General features: G+C 38.6%; 3 protein-coding genes across 15 annotated transcripts in view; 1 reads left to right on the forward strand and 2 right to left on the reverse strand.

Moving 5' to 3' along the window:
* Positions 1–4463, forward strand: part of ppip5k1b (diphosphoinositol pentakisphosphate kinase 1b) — a 35619-nt gene extending 31156 nt beyond the window's left edge. For 11 of the 12 annotated variants that reach the window (XM_058767235.1, XM_058767234.1, XM_058767239.1 and 8 more), the window contains 3 exons: positions 103–240; positions 657–767; positions 3318–4463. In XM_058767235.1, the coding sequence (XP_058623218.1) occupies positions 103–240; positions 657–767; positions 3318–3412 (344 nt within the window). In that variant the 3' untranslated portion in view covers positions 3413–4463. Of the gene's footprint in view, positions 1–102; positions 241–656; positions 768–1900; positions 1962–3317 lie in introns of all 12 variants that reach the window. The other variant, XM_058767241.1, reaches the window with a different exon arrangement.
* Positions 4464–7631: 3168 nt separating this feature from the next.
* LOC131534401 (microtubule-associated protein 1B-like) lies at positions 7632–15606 on the reverse strand. The gene is made up of 3 exons (XM_058767247.1): positions 13100–15606; positions 11898–12127; positions 7632–11612 (listed from the first exon to the last, which is right to left on the reverse strand). The coding sequence occupies exons 1-3, from the start codon at positions 15462–15464 to the stop codon at positions 11457–11459; spliced, it is 2751 nt and encodes a 916-aa protein (XP_058623230.1). The 5' UTR covers positions 15465–15606; the 3' UTR covers positions 7632–11456.
* The window catches only part of LOC131534396 (microtubule-associated protein 1A-like), a 32774-nt gene continuing 24167 nt past the window's right edge, over positions 15600–24206 (reverse strand). For both annotated transcript variants that reach the window (XM_058767227.1, XM_058767228.1), the window contains one exon: positions 15600–23422. In XM_058767227.1, coding sequence (XP_058623210.1) covers positions 15614–23422 — 7809 coding nt within the window. In that variant the 3' untranslated portion in view covers positions 15600–15613. The remainder of the gene's footprint in view (positions 23423–24206) is intronic.

Below are 24206 nucleotides of genomic sequence, written 5' to 3' on the forward strand. Positions count from 1 at the left end.
TGGTTTCATACGCCGTACAAGAGCTCAGTGTGTGTTCATGGGATATCTGTAATTATGTCTGCCACTGAAAGAGTTTGTGTTTTGGAACATGTATTGGTGCAGGGTTTGAAGGTTGCTCCTTGGTGCCCTCCATCTATCCACTGGAGACACTGCACAACTCGCTGTCCCTCAAGCAGGTGGACGAGTTCCTCACCACGTTGTGTAAGAACGGAAGCGAGACACAATTCAAGAGGCTCAAATGTAAGTGGATGAATACTTTCACATTCATTATTACACTTGATTGTCTTGAAATCTATTTTACATGAGGACGTTGACCACACTTGCATTAAAGTTATAATTATTTACACTGAACTGACACCAAATGCCAATGTGTAGCTATAAACTGCTTAAATTGTTTGAATTGCCACTTACATTTTAAAATAGGCCTTAGGTTCCATGAAGAACCTTTAACATCCGTACAACCTTTCCATTCCACAAGTTTTTTTTATAGTGGAAAAAGGTTCTTTGGATTTTTAAGATGTTCTTCACACTAAAAATAGTTTTAAACAACTGTTCACTGAACGATTGTTTGGGGAAACCAAAAATGGTTTTTCTGTGGCACCCTTTTGGAACCTTTATTTTTAAGAGTGTATATTCTGTTTTTTTTTTCTCTTTAGCCCTGTCTGCCATGTTTGAGTCACACTCCCAGCCATCCATAGATGTTGAAAATCTGGAGACGCCAATATCAACCCCAGTCCAGAACCAGCCAGCTTCACAGTCTCTCTGGTGTGAGTATACTTCACTTTACCATCATATACACCCACTTTATTAGGTACACCTTGCTTGGACCTTCTTTTGCCTTCAGAACTGCCTTAATTCTCCATGGCATAGATTCAACAAGTTGCTTAAACATTCCAGAGAGATTTTTGTCCATAATGACATGATAGCATCATGCATTTGCTCCTGATTTGTCGGCTGCAATCCATGATGCGAGTCTCCCGTTCCACTGTATCCCAAACATGCTCTGTTGGATTGGGATCTGGTGACTTTGGAGGCCATACGAGTGTTGTGAACTCATTGGCATATTCAAGAAACCAGTTTGACACAATTTGAGCTTTTGTGACGTGACACATCTGCTGAAAGTAGCCATTACAAGATGTTCAAAGTCACTCAAATCACCTTTCTGATGCTCTGTTTGAACTTCAGCAGATCATCTTGACCATGTCAGCAAGCCAAAATGCATTGAGTTGCTGCCATGAGATTGGTTGATTACGTATTTGTATTAACTGTCATAGTATCTTTTTTCATTAGGATAAGGCACTTTTGTGGGCACTTTAAATGGTCACTCTTACTGGACGAGACATGAAACCTCTTATTTGGTGCGAAATTGAGTTAAGTTGTCAGGTCTATTCTAGTTTTTAGCTCTGCCATTTAGAAGATTACTGTTGGCTTTTAATGCTGCAGTTTCCCCTGAGAGTTTAGTGATTTATGTTCAGTCTGTGGCTTTAGGAGCAGCTTTCAGTAAAAATCTAGGTTGCGTTAGTCACTGCGTTGTCTGCCTCTTTGTAACCCATTTACTATAATATCATTGTTTGTGAAAGTGGGGCCAGGAACATGCTGGAAGACAAAAGTATCTTTCAGATTAATAGTGTAATTGTTCCGTTTTTGTTTATGTAACATTAGTTCCATGAGGCTCTATGTAGGACAATACAGAAGGATATCGGTTATGTAAATGTGGTCATGATGATTTATGAAACAAAAGCCCTATTCGGACGGGACTAGTTTTACAGGGGGTCGTTAGAGAAATGTGTGTTTCACAGACGTAATTGGTGATTTTAATCCCGTCCGAATCTGCCATGTCTGTGTTTTTCTCACACAACCTCTGTAATAATTCCAGAGCAAATTACCTACTGTTTTTCAGCAAACTCAGTGATCCTCTGAGAAAACTAATCCTGTCCGAATGCGATGTCTTGTGATTGCCGGTGAGATTTTTTGAGAACGCGTTTCCTTGTGTGTTTTGGCCAACGTGAATTACCGTAGACGCTCTTACCGCGCTCATATTTGATATATTTGCCTCCCGGCAAGTAAATAAATTAAAAACAATAATAAAATCAAGAGTCAGATCACGTAAACCATTCAGACTGGTTCATTCTGCACTCAATTACATAATGTTTTAATTACATATGCACCTTTATGAAAATTAAACACGGGTTTACTACAAATAAATAACTAAAGTAAAACTAAAGCAACCACACATTAACATGGTTTTGCTATACTAGCCATATAGCTTCACCATGGTATTTGTAGTAAACACAGAGATGTTAGTCCCGTCCGAATTGGTACATGAACATCGCAGACGTCAGGTGATAAGAATCGAAACTCAAATGTAGCTCAGAAAACTAGTCCCGTCCGAATAGGGCTAAATACTGAGAATCTGCTGACAGGTTCTAGTTTGGTGGACTTCATATTATGTTTTTTAAAGATTAATTTCGAGTGCTGTGATTGATTACTGTGACAGAAGCGGTACCATTTGGAATTGCTATTGGTTATTCAGATACTGAAGCCCCACCCCAAAATCACACCATTGGTTGAGCCAGTGTTGTGTTAGGATACAGGATGATTACTGTAAGCTAATATATAAAACGTTATATATACTGCTGTTAAAAAATGTTCTTTTAAATTAATACTGTTTTAGCAAGAATGCATTACATTGATCAAAAGTGACTGTAAAGACATTTATAATGTTACATAAAATATTTCAAATAAATGCCGTTCTTTTGAACTTTCTATTCATCAAAAATCCAGAAATAAATGATCACAATTTCCACAAATATTAAGCTGCACAGATGTTTTCAAGATTGATGATAATAATAAGAAATATTTCTTGAGCACAAAATGAGCATATTAGAATGATTTCTGAAGGATCACATGACACTGAAAACTGGAGTACTGATGCTGAACATTCAGATTTGCTATCATAATAAATTAGATTTGAAAATATAACAACTATAATATTGGACACTATTCCTATTTTTACTGTATTTTTGACCAAATAAATGCAGCCTTGGTGAGAAAGCAAAAACATTTTAAAAGTCTTACAGATCCTAAACTTTTGAACAGTAGTGCAAAAATGTTTTCTTTTTAACTAAAATATATATATTTTTCCAACTAAAATTAGATGCCATTTCATTTAAAGTAAATTTGATTAAATGAATGATTATGACATTATTAAATTTAAAGGATTTCTTTTTTTTTTTTGGTCAAGACAAAAACAATAAATGGAGAAAAAAAAAATCTGAAAGACCAGGACCTTTAACTCTGTGTGTTTGTGTGTGCAGACGCCAGCGGCCCTCCCAGTACCGTGTCCAGTGCCGGGCCCTCGTCTCCATCTGTAGCAGAGCCCTCATCCAACTTCAGATTCAACAGCGAGTAGAAACATTTTTTACTCTTAGATCAGTTTCACAGTGTGTTTTAAAGGATTGAGGTTAAGACTGATACGGTCCTAGTTATCTACTTGGAAGCTGCTAATATTGTACTATCTGCACTTCTGCCTGAACAATACAGAGCCTCTTTGGCTGAGATTCAGCTGATAGTTTGATCTGTCAGCAAATACAGCTCTGAAACCAGTAATTAGCTCTTCCGCTGTACTTCTAAGCTCCGGTGGAGTTGGATAGTAATTATGATCCCAGATTCAGCGGCAGAGAGACAGAGACATTACAGACAATAGTAATTTTCTGTGCATCTTTTTTTCACCCTACAGAGTAATACAACTCAAATAAATACTGAAAGAAGCATATAAATCCACAAAAAAAATAATTTAATCATTCAGATCCAATCGTGTAATTTTAATCGTGCCACTATTTTTTTTTTTTTTTTTTTTGTTTGTGTATATTAGAATTATTTTATGATTTTTTTCTTTTTTTAGATGTTTGATTTATTTTTTGATCATGTGATTTGTTTTTAGATTTACATAAAAATTGCTGTATTTTTATTATATGAAATGCAAAGGTATTGTTTGAGAATGATTTAAGGGATAGTTCACCCAAAAATGAATATTCTGTCATTATTTACTCACCCTCATGTCATTCAGAACCTGTATGAATTTATTTCTTCTGTTGAATATAAAAGATATTTTGAAGAATGTTGGTAACCGAACAGTTAATGGCACCCATTGACTTGCATAATATATATATATTTTTTCCAAACCATGGAAGTGAATGGCTACCGTCAAATGTTTGGTTACCCACATTCTTCAAAATATCTTCTTTTGTGCTCAACGGAAGAAACTCAAACAGGTTTGGAGCAATTTGACGATGAGTAAATGACAGAATTTTTATTTTGAGTAGGACCCATCCCATAAAATGAGCTGCAATAATGTTCAAGAATGTTCAGCTGTTTGCAATCTGCTGTTGTGTTTACTCTGTGAATTTGAAAGTATATTTAATTTTAGACTTGTATTACTTAATAAAATAGCTTTAAAAGTGTCTGTCATATTTTTTTTAACGAATGAAAGGCATCCACTGAATCACTGTGACTTATACCTGGCGTGATTTGTTGTTCTCTCCGACTTAATTGAGGTTTTGAAATTCAATCTGTGGTGCGAGAGTCTCAAAGAGTGTGATGCAAAACAATAATGATGACTCATGCTTTGCCCTCAGCTGTGCTGCTGTGTTGCCATAGCGACGGATTCTCATCCGCTTATTGACTTCAGCTGAATGAGTGACTGAACGTGTGTGTGTGTGTGTGTGTGTGAGAAGACAGCGAGTCATCGCAAGGAACCCGCGAGCTAAAGATGAAGTCATACTGTGCTCTGTTTAGCTCATTTTCATTCATGTGGGGACAAATATGCCAAACGTCCAGCGGATATTTTTCCTCAGGGACCTGATGGAGTGGAATAGTGAAATATAATGCAAAATCGGGCCTTTGAAGTGAATGATACTATGCATATTCGCTTAGCCTAGTTTGAATTGCATAGTAGCTGCATAATTCATTTCGCAATTTATGCGCGATATAAATTCTGACAGGTTACCGAGACCATTAATCAAATTGAAAAGACAATATCATAAATTGCTCCCACCTCTGCCCTAAAATATCACCTGCTGGTATTAAAAGACATCGTCATAGCAACAAGAAGCCCAGTACTCCGCGGCGGTGAGAAGTGTGTCACCGGCCGGTGCTCAGAGACAAGAGGCTAACAACCACTTTAGCTCCTGCCAGAAGATTTTGGAAGAGGTGTGGGTTGCTGTGGACTCTGTGTGAGGTAATGTCACCGAGAGGAGAAGAAACTGTTCAAACGACTGTTCTGGGTTCAAACCTCTATCAACAGTAACGCCATAGATTTCCTCAGGGGGAAAAAAAAAAAAAACACGAAAGATTCGGTCCTCAGATGGTTAAAGAAAGATACATTTATATTAATTTCGGAGTGTTTCAACTTTAAAAGCGTTAAAGTTGACGTTACTGATATAATTCGTTGTTTTAAACTTGTATTATCAAAGCTTCCGCTAACAAAAATAGTCCATTGAACAAAACAATGAGTCTAGTAACAAGACGAACGCTTTAATGTTATATTACAGTAATATTAATACTCTATTAATAATCAGTCCGCTTAAGTAATTTTCAATATAATCAATAACTGAGACTAAGAAACAAGGATGAAAAATGTACGGAAAAAGCCAACTAGCGAGTTGCACGATACAAAAGTAGCGCCGTTAGTGAATGAGCCTTAACGGTTTTTTTTTTTTTTTAACAATAACTTATAAACCTATAAAGACAGAACTGCGGTGTGCGCCAATGTTGTTAATCAATCTATATGCTTTCACTGAAGCCATCTGTTGCATTATTTCATATATATATATATATATATACAGTGAGGAAAATAAGTATTTGAACACCCTGCTATTTTGCAAGTTCTCCCACTTAGAAATCATGGAGGGTCTGAAATTGTCATCGTAGGTGCATGTCCACTGTGAGAGACATAATCTAAAAAAAAATCCAGAAATCACAATGTATGATTTTTAACTATTTATTTGTATGATACAGCTGCAAATAAGTATTTGAACACCTGAGAAAATCAATGTTAATATTTGGTACAATAGCCTTTGTTTGCAATTACAGAGGTCAAACGTTTCCTGTAGTTTTCACCAGGTTTGCACACACTGCAGGAGGGATTTTGGCCCACTCCTCCACACAGATCTTCTCTAGATCAGTCAGGTTTCTGGCCTGTCGCTGAGAAACACGGAGTTTGAGCTCCTCAAAGATTCTCTATTGGGTTTAGGTCTGGAGACTGGCTAGGCCACGCCAGAACCTTGATATGCTTCTTACAGAGCCACTCCTTGGTTATCCTGGCTGTGTGCTTGGTCATTGTCATGTTGGAAGACCCAGCCTCGACCCATCTTCAATGCTCTAACTGAGGGAAGGAGGTTGTTCCCCAAAATCTGCAATACATGGCCCCGGTCATCCTCTCCTTAATACAGTGCAGTCGCCCTGTCCCATGTGCAGAAAAACACCCCAAAGCATGATGCTACCACCCCATGCTTCACAGTAGGGATGGTGTTCTTGGGATGGTACTCATCATTCTTCTTCCTCCAAACACGTTTAGTGGAATTATGACCAAAAGTTCTATTTTGGTCTCATCTGACCACATGACTTTCTCCCATGACTCCTCTGGATCATCCAAATGGTCATTGGCAAACTTAAGTCGGGCCTGGACATGTGCTGGTTTAAGCAGGGGAACCTTCCGTGCCATGCATGATTTCAAACCATGGCGTCTTAGTGTATTACCAACAGTAACCTTGGAAGCGGTGGTCCCAGCTCTTTTCAGGTCATTGACCAGCTCCTCCCGTGTAGTTCTGGGCTGATTTCTCACCTTTCTTAGGATCATTGAGACCCCACGAGGTGAGATCTTGCATGGAGCCCCAGTCCGAGGAGATTGACAGTCATGTTTAGCTTCTTCCATTTTCTAATGATTGCTCCAACAGTGGACCTTTTTCACCAAGCTGCTTGGCAATTTCCCGTAGCCCTTTCCAGCCTTGTGGAGGTGTACAATTTTGTCTCTAGTGTCTTTGGACAGCTCTTTGGTCTTGGCCATGTTAGTAGTTGGATTCTTACTGATTGTATGGGGTGGACAGGTGTCTTTATGCAGCTAACGACCTCAAACAGGTGCATCTAATTTAGGATAATAAATGGAGTGGAGGTGGACATTTTAAAGGCAGACTAACAGGTCTTTGAGGGTCAGAATTCTAGCTGATAGACAGGTGTTCAAATACTTATTTGCAGCTGTATCATACAAATAAATAGTTAAAAATCATACATTGTGATTTCTGGATTTTTTTTTAGATTATGTCTCTCACAGTGGACATGCACCTCGATGACAATTTCAGACCCCTCCATGATTTCTAAGTGGGAGAACTTGCAAAATAGCAGGGTGTTCAAATACTTATTTTCCTCACTGTATATACCATATATATATATATATATATATATAATATAATATAATTTTTAAATATTCAGGTTTAACAGCGAATTCATGATGAAAACCTTTTATGAAATTCCTTATGGGAAAAAACAAAACAAAACTTATGGAATCAACAGTGCTCAAACAGTTCCACAAGTTTTAAGTGGAAAATAAATTAATAAAGAGATCCACACAGAAAGAGTTTTCCAAATTTTGATGTTTTTTATTGATGATCACCAGGATGGTTCCCTTTACAGTAAATCAGCAGAAATCTACTTTTGCATTGAGCTTTTAAAGACAGAATGTTGAATATTGCACTAAAGAAGAAGAGAACTAAGATTCATACAGCGCCAAAGAACGAGGAAATATCACAGCATCTTCTTGACAACATCTTAGGGCAAACAGAAGCCAAGCCCAATAATATATGCATATTTCAGTACCATAAAGACAATTAGCTTCAAATATATCATCTTAAAATAGTTTTAATTCTGATTATTAAACGATTACATTCAGGAGTATAACTAATAAGGTCACATGCAAATATGGATACGTATACATGACATATGGCCAAATGAATCCATCACATGATGATGCATTTGATGTAGAATTAAACTGAACTAATAGAGATTTGTAGAGGTACTTTAAGTAGTCTTTTTTTTCTCTTTTTTTTTTTTTTTTACCTTTAGGAAATTAGAATTACAATGACCATAGAACTTTCTGAAAAGAAAGCATTTCACATAAATGACCACGTCAGCTATTTTGATTTATGTACAGGTTCGCCATTTGTTTTGATTTCTATTTTGGCTTTTTTAAGTGTAAAGGAGGAAACCTCACGTCTATAGTATATTCCATTTTCTGTATGTTAGTTGTGAAACAGCCCTCTGCAAACCAAAATTTTTGAATCTTATTTTCAAGAGAGTTATGTATCTGTACTAAAATCAGCAACAGCTGAACATGTAATATTTTGTCATGAGTCACTCACGATTCTAACCAGTTCTTTCTGTGACCCATTTTCTGAGGTTCACTGTTCCATGTGCATATTTTGCTAGTTCTTTGTTCAAGCAGCATCCAGCAAAGCAACTTTTACATTCAAAAATATTATTTCAAGTTAGTGCATTCATCTTTAACACAAAACTAATTTTGTGTAAAGAAATCACAGCTAATCAACAAGACCATATAGTACTTGTTACTAAGGCCAAGTATTTGAAATAAAACACTCATGTTTTCAAATATGAAAATATATCCACACCATATGACATACAGTACATATTCAGCCCATTTTAACAATCCTTCTAGGAAAAAACAAAGAATTTGGTCTCAGTGTGGGTTTGCGTACACTGGTGGAATTGGGTGTGGTTTTTGCGAATAATTGTGTATCTATCCAATAAACTAGTGTAATCTTCAAGGCTTTTTGAGGCTCTACAGCTAGGTTCTTAGGCTTTGACCACCATTGCTAACCTGTGCGTTCTCAGCAAGTAAACGTACACAAAGACCCTGTCACTTTGACCATCTCAAAGACAGCTTCTCTGAGAGAACTTAAATCTAGATTAAAATAACACAAAATTAAGTCTACTGCAATGCTTAAAGCTGATTTTACATTAAAAAAAAAAAAAAATCAAGACACACTAAAAACTATCCACTCACTGCGAATATACTGGATTAGGGTTAGGGGTGCAGTGTTTCAGAGCTTGTTTTCTAACAGCATGGGTGATGGCACTGCTGCTTTTCAAGGACAAAACAATTGTGCATTTACCAATGAGGCCTTGATGGTTTGCTATTGAAGATACTGTTCACAATGTAACTGAAAATGTAGAGCCACTGTCAAACCAAGCCAAAGACAGATTTCTAATTAGTTTTTCTTGCCTCCAGTGCAAACAGAAACACTAATTGTTAGCTTGTTTTGTAAATGATATAACTTCAGGTTAGGTTGAATTCATATTTTTCCTATTTATAAAGATGTAAGCTATAGAAATGCCAATTAATGTATTAATACTAGCAACAAAAGTCAAAATTGTATCTTAAACTGTTCCTGTTCTAGAGTGTTTGTTCTCAATAACAGACCACCATACAATTTAATTTAGATAATAACTAGCTAAAGTAGTTCTTGTCCACATCGCCAAATATTGATCAGTCATTTTAATTGAAATTTTTATATTTGTTTTTAAATAAATTAAAAATGTTACTTAATTATTTACATGATGATGCCTATCTACCAAACTGACTTCATTTTAGAAAAGTGCAATCATACTTGATGCAACATAATGTAATTATTATAAACGCCTGCTGTTTGGTAATACTCACACTTCTCAGTCAATTTAAACTTTAATAGCATAAACCTAAAGAAGTAAGGCTATAAAGAATTTCTAATTTCAGTTAACCCAAAATGAATGTTAGTAGACATATTGTGTGTGTGCGTGCGTGTGTGTGTGTGTGTGTATGTGCATATGTATAAGTATGTAATAACTCAGCATTTTCTTTGTCAAACAACACACAAAAGGCACATGAGGGTAACCCTCACTGTCTACTCTCACAGCAACCATGAAACAAATATTCATTTCTGTTGATTAGTCTCTCTATAACTAATGTCTCGACTGCTACATTTTAGTGTACAATTAGTGTAATTTCCACCAGTTTTCCTTTCAAACAAGTTAAACCTAAAGTGCTTGTGAGCCAGAGAATCTCAGCTTGGGGGAAAAAAAAATCAGGTCAAGTATATCAACAACACACAAACAAAACATTCAGCATGTCACAAGTCTGAACACCAAAATATAAAACGGATTATTTGAAGCGTTATTATTGTTGTTGGTCTTAAAGTGGCCACATTTAAATTTCTGTCATTTTCACTCAAGCAACAGAACATCATGTAATTGGCAACTCTAATGGTGGTCTACTCAGTTAATGGGCAGATGGTATTCAAGCTGCTCGTAAATAGTTTGCTTTTGAAGAGATCTGGACCACAACAGATCCCCAAAACAGATCACTAAATTAATATACTAACAACGTTTAGTCCAAGCTAGAGAGCAGCATGCTTTAGTACAGTACTTGCAATACTGAAAAAACGCAACACACTTATTCTTTCAATAACCTTTTGCCTTCTATATCCTGAGTCACGTGATCATATTAGAGCCTAGTCATATCAGTGGGTTAGTAGTTTGTAAAGATGCCATCTACTTTGCTTTACTCTTAAAACCATTTACATATACATGTACAGTCTTCACTACAATCACATTATTGAGATAAAACTGCTGGACCGCTTAGATGTTTGAATAGAGAATGATCCATCTTTGTCACCTAAGGGACACAAATCTTGGATTATGCTTGATATTGTAAATCGGCATTTGAAAGAATTGCGATTTGGCAAAAATCCTCTTTGGATTAGCAATTTAGAGTACAGTTATTTCTTTTTTCACTCATCTGCTGGTATGTGATCTCATGGGGAGACTTGTCTAGCCTCATTGTAACCGTAGCTCACAAGACAGCTACTCTGAACTTTTTTCGAGTCTGTTCTCAGAGGTTGTTTGCTCTAAGGCCTTGTGACCTATTGTATAAAGTATGTTCTCCCAGGCAACTGTGTCTATATGTGGTATGTCTGCTAAAATTGATGATAAAGGATGTGAAACATTAATCAGATGATGTTTTAACCAATTCACAGAGGGCATTTTTGTGCTTCGAATTCAAATTACAGGCAGGTCTCTAAGTTATGTTAAAGAATATGAGAAAACTCAATTTGTAATACAACTTTAGCCTATTTGAACAATATATTATTATTTCATAGCAGCTAGCAAGTGAACATTCAGTTTTCTGCCAAAGCTTTGCAGATGCAATCAAAAATGTACAATAGATTCAGGACCAAAGCTTATAATAAAGTCTTTTGACAGCACTAGGATTTTGTTGAATTTTTGAGGATTTGAATACAAACTATAAATGGCAGCGGATGGAAGGCTGTGGGTGGAGTAACCCATCTAAACCTAAAAGATTAGAAATGAATGAGGAATGAATGGAAAGCTCTAAATAGAAAACCAATTCAAAATTCTATTTTGCAGGCTGGGAAAGATTCATCCTGCATGACCACTGTGCTGCTGCTGGCCAAGACCATTATATTCAGGTCCTGCTGTTTCTCATGGGTCTGCTGATACCAGTCCCGAGTTACCTCTGTGTCATGTGTAGGGATTAAAGTGACCTAGATGAGAAGAAGATGGTCAGATTAACTATGAATTGCAGTTTTTGCTTTCAAGTAAGACCTTAGGACAGGGGTTTTCAACCCTTACATTAAACAACGTTTAATCAATATCTTGAGAGTGCACTTTAACTTTGACAGCCCAGAAAAAAAAAAAGATTTTTTTTTTTGCATACTTCCTAGTACCCCCTTGTGTCCTAGACACCAGTTTGAAAGCCCCTGTTTTAGGGGATTACTACAACAAACATACATCCATACATTTCATTTTAGTGTAAAGTCAAATCATACCTGTAGATTAGTGCCCCATTGTGCTTTCCCTTCTAGGAGTGCATCTAGAACTGCACGGCTGGGTTCACCACTGCCTGGGTCATTTCCACTGACGACATAGTATGCTGCTCGCACTCGCTTGAAGAATTCTTGATCAACATTTTTAGCACTGCAGTGGTTGGGAATGTAAGCTAGATCGACGTAGATGGGTGGTCCAGGTGGAGTCCCAGCGCTGGATTTCAGGTTGGAGCCTAAAAGAATATACCACTGGTTATTTGCATGTGTGGTTTAACGAAGAACCATTGCTGAGATATTTGTCTGGATTTTACTGATACTTCTTCCATGTTATGGTTGATTGCCGATAAACGGACAACATAAAAAATCCGTACTAGTTTGTCTAAATAAATTAAAAACACTAATTAAAAAGCACTAAAAACAAAAATCAGTTATTTTAAATGCTACAAGTGAATTTAGGTATCAACATTATAATGTACACACTCTCAGAAATAAAGGTACAAAAGCTGTCACTGGGGCGGTACCTTTTCAAAAGGTACATGTTTGTACCTAAAGGGTCCATTTTGGTACCTTAAAAGTACATATTAGTACTTAAAGTGTACATATTTGAACCTAATAGGTACAAAAGTGTACCTTTTGAAAAGGTACCGCCCCAGTGACAGCTTTTGTACCTTTATTTCTAAAAGAGTGCAGTATGAAAAATGGATGTTCATTTTGGCAGCATTAAATAGAGTTTTTGAAGAGTTAATTTAAGTGAGTGTTACATGACAGTGGAGATAATGTAAATGTAAATATCCACCTTTTTCTTCAATGCGGAAGTAAGCCTATGGGCAAGACTTTTGGTTCATTAGCCGCTACAGGGAAATAACGAGAAGAATGACAACGTGCAGTAAACGGTAAAACTGTTTGCACTACAAACCAGTCCGCTCAAAGTTAAGAGAGTACATTAAAATAATATGGTAAGACACGCCAATTTTCAATATCAAGCAGCAAAATTTTTGTACAGCTAAAAATAGCTGGACGCGGATGAAATCGGAACCCAGGCCCATAAAATTTACAAATGTCCACGCCCATTTTTACAGGAAGAAAAAGGTGGATAGGTATATTAACATGCACGGTTAAATATCCAGTATTGACTGATAAATTATTAAAATCTCTAACATTACTCGATAACCGACATGGTACTAATGTGTCATGCATGTTTGTACCTGTATTACTCTTAACACCATTGACCAGTCCTCTTCCTGGGTTGTAGATGTCTCCCCTGGATCCCTGTGTCTCAGACATTTTGGACAAACGAAAAGTCTTCTCCGAATCTTTTCTTTTAAGATCATGAGGTGAGGAGTCTTTAGATGTCTGCTTCACAGGGGTACTAGATCTCCTGCTTTTTGTATCTCCTTTACGCCCTGGCGATGCAGACTTTCCTAGTGTCTTCCTCAAGCCTCTATTTGTTTTTAGGTCTTTCTTCACTGGTCGTTCAGTGTGGGTCTGGCCATTAAGAAGAGCCTCTGGGTCCACCATGCACACATCAGGGTGTGGAGGGTGAGGAAGAGGGTCTTTCATTGGAATGGGCAGGGGATCGTGACTCCTCGGGGAGGAGGAATGATGACTTCCTCCGCTGCCGCCAGCTGCAGACATTTTGTCCACAGGTAGATGTTCTGCGTCTTCATCAGAATCAAGGTTCCCTTCTGCTGTAATTGAAGGACATTCCTCAGTCCCTGGAGGAACATCTGAGTCAGACTGAGATGGTAGTGACTCGCTCAGAGATGTGGGAGGAGTTTCCTCCCCTGCTAGCATAATGCCATGCCCAGTCGATGTACCACTCGGGATACTGTGCGATCCCTCCTTACCATCTTCTTGGTGACTGTGGGGATGACGATGCTGCTGCTTGTGAGATCTCCTTTTGACAGAGTGCTGCTCACGCTCATCACCATCATCATCCCTTGAATGATCGCTTCTAGCATCTTCATCTCCGTCCTCACTCGATAGTTCATGTGGGCTTGGATTAATGAAGGATGGAGAGATATCTCCTTTGCGCTGTTTGAAGAGCGAAGGTGAATGTGAGGACATGGCCTCCATACCAAGATCAGAGGGTCGAGTGAATTCCTCATCTGACTTCTTGGAGACCTCAGGATAACAAGCCTGTGCTCCTGATAGTGGAGTTGGTGGACGTTCTTTTGAATCATAAGTCTCTTCCTCCTCTTCATCCCTCTTTTCCTCCTTTATACCCTCATAAACATCTTCTCCATAGCCAGGTGGAGCCTTTAGACATACAAAATCTTCATGTTGCATTGTGGACGCAAAGGCACTATGCTGGCTGGACTCAACTGTATCTGATTTTTTGCTGTCTTTTTCCATCATCTTTTCTTCTGTTTGCTCTTTCTTCTCTTCCATTTTTTCTTGACATTCCTTTTCTACAGTTGTTTCAATTTGTTCTACCTCTTTCTTTACTTTTGACTGCTCAATTTTCCCTTCACTATCACTCTGCTGCTCTGACTTCTTGCCATCATCTAGGCTCTCTCCCATCTTTTCTGACTTCACTTCGACCGTCTTTTCAGGTTGTATCTGTTCTTCCTCCATTGCTTTATGTTTTACTCCTTCTTTCTTCTCTGTCTCACGCTCCTCTTCATATTCCATTTTGCTAACTTTTGCTTCTTTCATTTCAACCCCCTCCTGTCCTTTTTCAGGCAAGTCTTTAATTTCCTCAGACTTCTCTGCCCCTTCTTGCTTCATACTTTGTTCACTTTGGGTGTTAGTACTGAGAGGCCCACATGTTGTGACTGGCACCTTTTGAGAACCAGTCATTTCTGTTGGTTCATCTGTGGTTTTCAGATCAAATGAATGTAATATTGTGGTTGAGGGTTTTACATCAGCATGTTGCTCTGGTAAAGATGCTGTACTTAATTTTTCAGTAGCTGAAGATTTTTCACATTCAATTCTACATGGTAAGGTTCCTTCCTCAAAATTGCTTTTGTTATCCTCTGGCTCATCATCAGAGGATTTTTCCTGCAACTGTTTGTCTGTAGAGTCAGCCTTCTCCAAAGGTGCAATGTCAAACTTAAGAGCTGTCACAGATGCCTCCTCAGTTGGGTGAGCTGCATGCTCAGAAGTTGCTGATTCGGGTGATTTTGAGGAATGTGGCTCTGCTACATGTTTAGGAAGAGAGACATGATCCCTGTCAGATATGATGCTTGACATATCCTCCTCTGACTTTTCCTCTGCTGATGATGTTTGATCTTGAAGAAACGATTTTGATTCCTCCAAGGGACTGAGAGGAGAAAACCTGGCAAGACTAGATATTGATTCAGCTGTAGTTGTAGCAGGTGTCATTCGGTCTGTGACTTCCATGTATTCATCTTTTTTTAAACATGGTAAATCCATAATGGGCGACTCTTCCTCTTTTAGCGATGAGTATTCATATGATATACTGTCTCCATCTGATCGTAGTTGGACACTAGGAACATTAATTAATGTTTCTAGGCCTTCTCCAAGGTGTTGACCAGTTGAATATGATGCAGACGTTGAGGAAGAGTAACTAAAGGAAGAAGATGATGAGTAAGTTGCATCAGACATGGCTGATTGAGCAACAGCTTGGGATTCAGTCAATTCAGGCTTTTTATCAGACGTTTTCTGTGGCTCATGTTTGTCATCGCTGGGTTTGGGTATGTCATATTGGACTGAACCAGTATCTTTTTTCTTGGACTGTTCATCCTCCTTGCTGATTATATCCTTGTGCTCTGCAGGTACTGATAAAGGCTCTGTTGTGGGGACTTTTTTGTGGATGAATCTCCAGTTGTATCTGTCTGTAGATTTTCTGCAGATGCTCCAGATGCTAAGGAACCAGTAGTATCTTCTTGTTTTGATTCGAGTGGTTTAGATATAGTCATGGTATCAAATGCTTCTTTGGACTCTTTTTCAGACATCTCTCTGGCACCCTTTTCAATGTCCAAGTCACTTGCATCTTCCTCTTCCTCCTCCTCATAATCATCCTCTTCTTCTGCTAATATTTTTTGGCTTCTGACCAAGCATTCATCTGTCTCTGCACTCACAGTCAATGACTTGCTGGAAAGAGAATCTGTTTTTCCAGTGCACTCAAGTGCAAGAACGTTGTCATCGACTTTCATGGATTGACCTGAAGAACCAGGACTGGCGGTGCTGGGATCTTCAGGTGATAACCTGGCAGGAAGCATATCCTTTTCAGGTGGCGAGTATCGACCAGAAGAAAACGGGTCACTTTGGCTTTCAGCTGAATCCAGTTTGTTTTTATCTTTGTTACCTTCACTTGAGACTGGACTCTCCATTTTTTTCTCATCGGAAGCAGATGTTGATGAAGTTGTTAGACTCTGAAGACTTTTATCTTGTGACGATGAAAAAAGCCCTTGTGGAGGGGAAGCTTCAGTCACATGGGTTTTGGTCTTGTCCAGGTCCTCTGCATGAGGCGTTGCCAGTGTATCTTCTGCTTTATGGTCTTTCTCTTGTGTATCAGGTTTTGAAAGGCTGGAAGCAGACATACATGGCTCTTTATCTGGCAGTTTAACACGACTTCCATCATCTTTTCCTTGAAGAGGAGAATGTGTGTCCTCCTTCTCCTTCTCCTTCTCTTCTCTTTCCAATTTCTCTGATTTGTCTTGCAAATCACTTGAGGCAAACAAGCTTGAACCTGCTGCCGAAGTGGCTTTGCTGTCATATGTAAGATTATTGTCGACAAAAAGATCTGGTCTCTCTTCTCTAACCAGTTCTTCTTCTTGGTATCGCTCTTTATTGTCTTGCTCTGAGTAGGCACTGTGGCTGCTGTGAATAACTGGTGAGGTCTGGTAATCAACCTTGCTGAAAGACACTGGCTCTTCATCACTTTGTTCCTCTACTGAACAAGCAGCTCCAAGCAAAGTGGCCTGACTTGTTTTTCTGTTGTCATCTAAATCTCTATCCAGACTAGGATACTGGTCCTCTTCCTCTCTTCCTCTCTCAGTGTCTTTTGAAACAGGCTTTTCATATGGCTCATATTTAGAGGCTTCATAGCTTTCTTTTTCCACTTCATAAGTCATCTTGTCATCAGATTTCATTTTCTCACTATCAGACTTTTCAGCACATTTCTCATCAGTGCCAGTGCCAGTCTTTTGAAAATCAGAATGTGACTCTAACCCTGGAGAGGCAATCTCTCGTTCTCCTTCCCTTTCCCTCTCAGCCTCCTTCTCAGGTTTTACAGCTTCCTTTGAAGAAAGCAATGTTTCATGTTGGTCATCTTCAACACTTGCCTGACTGTCAGAGCTGGGCAGTGTGATACTTGTTGGTTTGCTCTCAGTTAGAGTCTCGGAGACAGCTTTAGTATTTGTATCTGTAGTAGAAGGTGTAAGTGATGTGGTATCCATCTTACACTCCTTCTCTGGTTCAGGCGATGTTCCACTGGAATCTCTAGTCAACTCTTTTTTTTCTAAATGGGCCACAGTTTCCTCTTTTTTCATGCTTGTCTCAGAACTGCTTGCCTTTGGTTCTTCATACTTCCAAGGTTCCACTGATAATGGTCTTGAACCAGCCCCTCCCATACAAACAGCATCTCCTTCATCCTCCTCAGTACTTTCATCTTCATCTGAAAATTTGGTTGGAAATGTAGTTTCAAAGGTTGACTTGGTGTCTTTTGTTTTCTCCACAGTTGAGGAGGCTTCTTCAATGAACTTTTCTTTATAATCTAAATTTAATTTGAATCCAATGTCTGACGATGGGAACGTATCTGTTTCATGTAATGATGCGTCTTGTTTGATATCTCCTTTAGGTTCATCTTTCAATTCCACTTTTTCTTTACAACTCAGATCTGAGGTCTCAAACATTTGTTCTGAAGATTCTACCAAAGATTTCGGTTTGGCTCCCAAGTCCATTTTGCTGTCTAATTCATCTGACACCAATTTTGATGCATCTTTTTTCATTAATTTCTCCTCAGGCTCTTTGCTTACTTTCGAATCAGTTGTTTTATCTTCTGCAATGGGAAGATCTGTTTTCTTCAGTGTGCCTAAAGTATCGTGTTCTGATTTTGAATCCACAGTTTTTGATTCTGTTGGAATCTGTTCTGGCTTTTCTTCCACAGATATTGCCTTAAGTTCTTGTTTTGTGTCAGATGGCACATCTGTCGCCATGCTTGGTTGAGGTTCTTCAGTTTCAATCTTTTCAGTGTGTTTTTCTTCATACTGTTGGTCGGTTTTAGTAGTGGCACTCTCAGATACTGATTGATCTGTAGATATCTGAAGTTGAGTATCCTCCACACACTTATCTTTAGATTCATACGGTTTTGGGGAAATGTCTTCAAACTCAACTGGTTGTTCAGATTTGACAGATATGCCTTTGCTTATTTCATCCTCTTTAGCTTGCACATCTTCTTTCTCTGGTGTTATTGTCTGGGGTCCACTCTTCACTTCAGAATCAAAATCAGATTTAGAGATAGTATGCGGATCTCTTTTTTCATAAGTCTGACATTCTGTAGACTCTTCATCTGGTTTGCTAGTTAGCACAAACTCTTTGTTTTTCTGGTCTTGATCATCTTTAGAGGACAAATCTAATTTCTCAGATTCAGACAGCAAAACTTGGCTCAATTCTGGTTGTTTGTCTTTAGGTTCTTGGTCTAATATCGGTAAGGAATCCATTTTGTCTGAAATGGAAACTTGTGTTTTGGATTTAGTGTCCACTACAGTTTCCATATCTTGGCTAGTTTCATCTGTGTCCTGTGAAATGACGGAATGTGTTATTTGAGGCTCTTCTTTGTATGATACATCTGCTTTTTCCAAATGTTGTGTGGTTTGCGTTTCTTCCAATAGCTTCTCCTTTAAGTCTTCGTCTTGTTTACGAGTAATTTCGGTCTCACTTAGAGTTGCCTCTAATGTATGAGGTTTCATCTCTTGTGCTGACATCCCTTTAGATTCTTGATCATCTTTAGCAGACATGTCCTTCTCTATAATGGACACTTCTACATGCATCTCTGTAGATTGAACATCTGGTTTTGAGAGGGAGTCTTCGTGTTCTTTGGCAGCTGAGATCATTTTCTCAGCCTCACTTTTACTTTCTACCTTTTCTTCGTCTTTCAGTGTAACATCTGTTTTTTCACTTAATTGTTGTATTTGAGATTGGAGGCCATCTGTGTCTTCCTTAAATTGGCTTGTACAGACAGATGAATCAGTTTCCTCCAAAGCCACCTGTTCAGGTGTAATATCAGTTGATTCAGATTTCTGCTCAGAGGTCTTTTCCGGTTTAGGTGTCACATCTTTCTCTACAGTGTCTCGTGTCTCCATATATGCTTTGGCTACTTCAGGAGATGTTGATGTTTCTGCTTTGATATCTGGGCTTTCTATGGACTGACAAGATATATCAGTCAGATCTTTCTCTTTGGATTCCTTGTCCAATTTAGAAGATATTTTGGCTTTCTCTGGCTGAATTTCTTCTTCTTCTTTCTCCTGTTTTTTTATCTCAGAACTTTCCAGAACTGTTGGAAAAATCTTTCCTTGAAGCTCTTCTTCATTAGCATTTTTCTTATCAAAATCCTCTTTAGAGGGCAATGCTGCTTTTTCTGGTTCTGATATTACATCACCTTTATCTGTAACCTCTGCATACTTTAATAATTGGTCTTCCTCCTTATGTTTCCCTTCAGTGTCATCTCTCTCACCGTCCTTTTCTTTCTCCTTCTCTCTTTTCTCTTCTTTGTCTGTAGACGATTTTAAAGTTTCTTCAACGTCACGATCATCAGATAATTTGGTATCTTTATCCTCAAGAATTACAGCCTTGCTGCTCTCTTTTAAGTCCTCTTCAACTTCGCCCTTCTTTTCAACACTTGGATCAGGCATTACCTTTGTATCACTTATTTCTTTTGATGGTAGAACTGGTAGGCTTTCTTTTTTAGCTGATAAGTCATCAACAAGTGGGGATGGTGCAGAGGTTGCTTCCTGGATTCTATCCTTTTCTTCCTCCTCTGCTTGAGGTATTTCTTTCTCATCTAAAATACTAGGTTTTTGTTTTACACTCTCCTTTTCAGATTCAATTTTAGTGGGGCTAACTGGCACTCCTGGTTCTTGATGAGTCTCTTTAAGGAGGACTTTATCCTTCCCTTCCACGGGTGACATTCTGAGGGGAGAGTGAGACGCACTAGGTGGTCCAGAATGTGTAGGAGAAGCCATTTTTACAGTGCTGTCATCAGGGCTAATGCATCGGTCTTCCACATCTGGAAAAACACTAGCCTCAGTAACAGGAAGCTTAGAAACACTGTGCGTTGGGGAGGAGAGTATTGTTTGTACTTCAAAAGATGAGTCCTCCCTAGAAGGTGATACTGATGCCTGCTCCATCTCAGGTGGTGAGGATTTTTCATCAGATGAAGTATCAGGAACTAAAGGCACAGGACTTTTGGGTTTGTCCATTTCTTTCTCCTTGTGTTCAAGTTTATCAGGTGAGGCATATGATTCTTGTAACTTTCCAAGTGAAATGTCAACATTTGGTGTTTGATCCTCATATTCATCCTCCTCTTCATCACCGTAATGGACAGCCATCTCAATTCCCTCAGTTTTGCCTTCTAAGGGAAGTGGTGGAGATTCATCAGAGGGAGATGATTTGAAACACTTGTCTTCCTCTAAGGAGGATGTTGGTGAGATGGTTCCAGCTGAATGTAGGTAGTCTTTTCCTTGGGTGGCCTCTGTCTGGGTAACCGGTTGAACAGTATCCAAGACAAGGGAACTTTTTCCAGTGTCTTCAGTCTGAGGTGCTGTGACGGATGCCACTGACTGATCTTCTGCAACAGAAGTGGGTAAAGAAGACAGTTTGTCATACTCTGTTATAGATGTTGCTGAAGAAACATGTTCTTCTTCAGCTAGTGGTGCTGCAAGTATGCTGGTGTAGATGGAAATAGGTGGCTCCTGTGCACCAATCAATACTTTGTCTGTTCCATTGCCCATTGCAGCAGCTTGCATTTCTCTCATTCCATGGATGGCATCAAAGGAGCCTGGTTGGTCTGGGACGGAGACATCATAGCTACCAACCTCATATTGAAGGTGTGGTATCCTGTCCTCTGCTTCTTCATGGATCTCCTCATCTGAGATGGTCTGTTCAGTCTCAGAGTAACCAGGGATGGTTTCATCCTGAATGTATGATAAGTTTTCTGCTGCTGCAGCTCCTTGGGCTGTAGAGGTAATGCCAGCTGTAACACCTCCAACGTTTGACAAATATGCATCCTCTTCTTCCTTGACTTTCTCAGCAGAGAAATCCTTTATTTCTTCATCTGCAATGGCATCCAAATCCTCTGCCTCCTCTAGCTCAGCTTTTTCAATCACATCCTCTTCTTCAAACTGCTCCTCTTCAGCTTCAGTCTTTCTTTCCTCCACTTGTTTTTGCTTCTCCATTTCCTCAATTTCATGTTTTCTGTCCATGCCCTCTAAATCTTTGGTTTCCTTTGCTGCTCCTTCATCCTCTTCATCTCCTATTCCCATGTCTTCCTCCTCCTCCTCATCTGTCGTCTTCTTAACAGGCTGTATCTCAACCTCCTCCTCATCTTCATCTTCAATTGCAGCACCCTCATCCTCAAATTTCTCTAATTCTAATGTTTGGGTCTCATCCTGTTGTTCTTTCACTTCTGCTGATGGCACTTCTTGGATTTCTGCTGATGGTGCTGCTGCTTTCTCTGTAGTTTTTTGTTCCACAATATCGGTTTCTGTAACATGAACTTGTTCTCGCTCCTCTGCAACATCTGAAGTTTCATTGTCTCTTTCAGCTGGTAATTCAGAGACAGTAAGGGCACTTTTAGGAGCTTCAGATTGATCTGTCGTTTCAGTGGGTCTCATTTCATCAAAGTCTTTTGTTAAATCTTCTGGAGTAGATGGAGCAGATATTACTTCTCCTGTCCCTTTTTCAGGTTTCTCAGGCTCAATCTTTTCAGCCACTGGTTCGGCCACAATCTCTGCACTCTCTACCTTGGCAGTTGTAGGTTTGCTCTTTATTGTTTTGGGTTTTCCTTGGGTTTTGGCCTTGTGGAGGGTCTTTCTGACCTCTGGTGTAAAAGGTTTCAGGTCAGGTTTAGTTATTTTTCTCAGTTCTGGTTTTGAAGTGTCCTTGGCTTTAAACTTTTTCTCATCTTTTTTCACAGCATCATCTTTTTTAATTTCACGTCTTTCTTTTTTAACTTCCCTCTTTTCTTTGTCTTTCTTTTCATCCATTTTAGACACCCTTTCCTTAGGGTGTTTTTTCAGTGATTTCTCCTTCAATAATTTTTTCTTTTCTGCCACATCTGCTTTTGGTTTCAGTGGCTTGGTGTGCTTCTTTTCTTCTTTTTTCTCAATCTTGTTCTCATTGACAGAGTCACTCTTTATGTCGACAATGGATACATCCTCATGCTCATCGGTTTCTTTCTTAAAAGGCTTAGCTGGTGCTTGAGTCTTGGGAGATGATTTGAGACTTTCTTTGCTGTCAGTTCTTTGTTTTAGCTTTGTTTGTTTTACCGCTGAAGGTGAAACGCCAGAATTTATGTCTTTTTGGGTGGCTACCGGATACCGCAAGAAATCAAGGTGCTTCAACTTTTCAAGCCCTTCAAGAATTTTGTTCTGCGGTGCATTTCCTGGAAACAAAACTCTGATAATTTTTTCTGTAGGGTTGGCAGGGAGCCATACAACGAGTGCAGTAATAGATGTCAAATACGGTACAGATATTTCTCCCTCTTTTCCATTGGGAAGCACTATCCCTGTCTTGGCCTTGCTGTTACCTGCCCACTTCTGCATGAGGAACTGCATTTCCTTACTGTCCTTCACAGGGTTCAGGACAAACATGTCTAACCTGCCCACACCCATCTTGTGAAAAAGAGTGATGGGCTCGATGGTATTACTGACCACTCGAAAAAGAGGCTCAGGCTTAATTCCTAGCTTGTTGAGGTATTGCAATGTAAGAGAGGCTTCCTCAATGCTTCGCTTGACTTTCAAATTTGATTCTGATGTGCGAAGCTTCTCAGGTACGTTGAAGAACACAACTCCAAGCTCGGGTGATATCAGATTTTTCATCCAATCACTGTAGGTGGTTGAACCTTGAGACTGTTCTTCCTCTTGTTCTGCAACCTTCCTTTGAAGGAGTCCATTGATCCCGGGAAGATTATCAGCACCAATATGGGTAAGAAGGATAGAATCAATACGATCTAAATGTCTGACAAGCTTCCAGAAGCATGACCTTCTGTCAGAGCCACCGTCAATCAGAATGTTAAAACCATTGACGGCAAAAAGCGCAGAATCCCCCCGTCCACCAGGAAAGATGTAGCAGCAAGGCTTTGACAGCTTTAGGAATCCTCCAGAGGTTGGAGGCTCAAGAAGGTCAAATGGGGATGGTACATCCACAGTCTCAGATATGTATTCGGTAAACTCAGTGACCCCCTCCATCTTAGGGAGGGTAGGCTCTGGATTCAGCCTATAATTCAGCAACTCCCGAATGTGTTGCTGTTGCCCCACAGAGCTCCAGCCTGCCTCACCACGGCAAGACACAGTCAGTGTTGCCCGCTGTCCAGAGCTGGATTTAACCAGCAAATTACTGACCTACGTGAAAAAAAACAAGTCCAAAATTAATCACAATATTAGGACTGCCACTAATGAATATTTTTATTTTTATTTTATCTATCGACTAATTTATCGATTAATCTAAACGACTAATTTCCAACAAAGAAATCAACAATTTTACTTAAGAGTATTTGATTAAACTATATTTTATTAAACCAAACGAAATCGAAATTTCTATGAAAAAGCAAAAGTAAAGTGCAACAAGAAGCAAGTGTGTTCTAGTGTACTAATAATAAAATTATAATAAAAAAACACTTTTTAAAGGAGTATTTACCAGAAATATTATTTACCAGAATTTATTTAGGAGAAAAATGTAAATGTACAGTATTTCTGAAATAAAAAAGAAATTAATAAAAAAAAAACTTTTTTTTTTTTTAATAAAATCAATTAACTGGAGATGCTTTTGATTATTAAAATTTAATGGAACCATTAAAATGGAATACAGAAAATAATGGAAAACAGAATTTGGTAAAGATAAAACTGTAAAACTCAATTAGTATAGAAAAATGAAAATGGAAAAAACTGAATTTGGAAATAAAACGGATTTCATAGGGCCCTATAATTATAATAAATTTTTTTGTGGTAATAAAAATAGATGTAAGTGAAAAATAGCCTTTAAAATTACTTAAAATACCTATATAATCGCAATGATGAAATCAATAGCAAGAAATCATATGGTTTTATTGAACAAAACTGTTAAAATACATAATGTATTATAAACAATAGAGCTAATGTAGATTACGCATCACAACAAAGGCCTGCA

Source organism: Onychostoma macrolepis, chromosome 25, assembly GCF_012432095.1.
Source record: "Onychostoma macrolepis isolate SWU-2019 chromosome 25, ASM1243209v1, whole genome shotgun sequence".
Taxonomy (NCBI): Eukaryota; Metazoa; Chordata; class Actinopteri; order Cypriniformes; family Cyprinidae; genus Onychostoma; species Onychostoma macrolepis.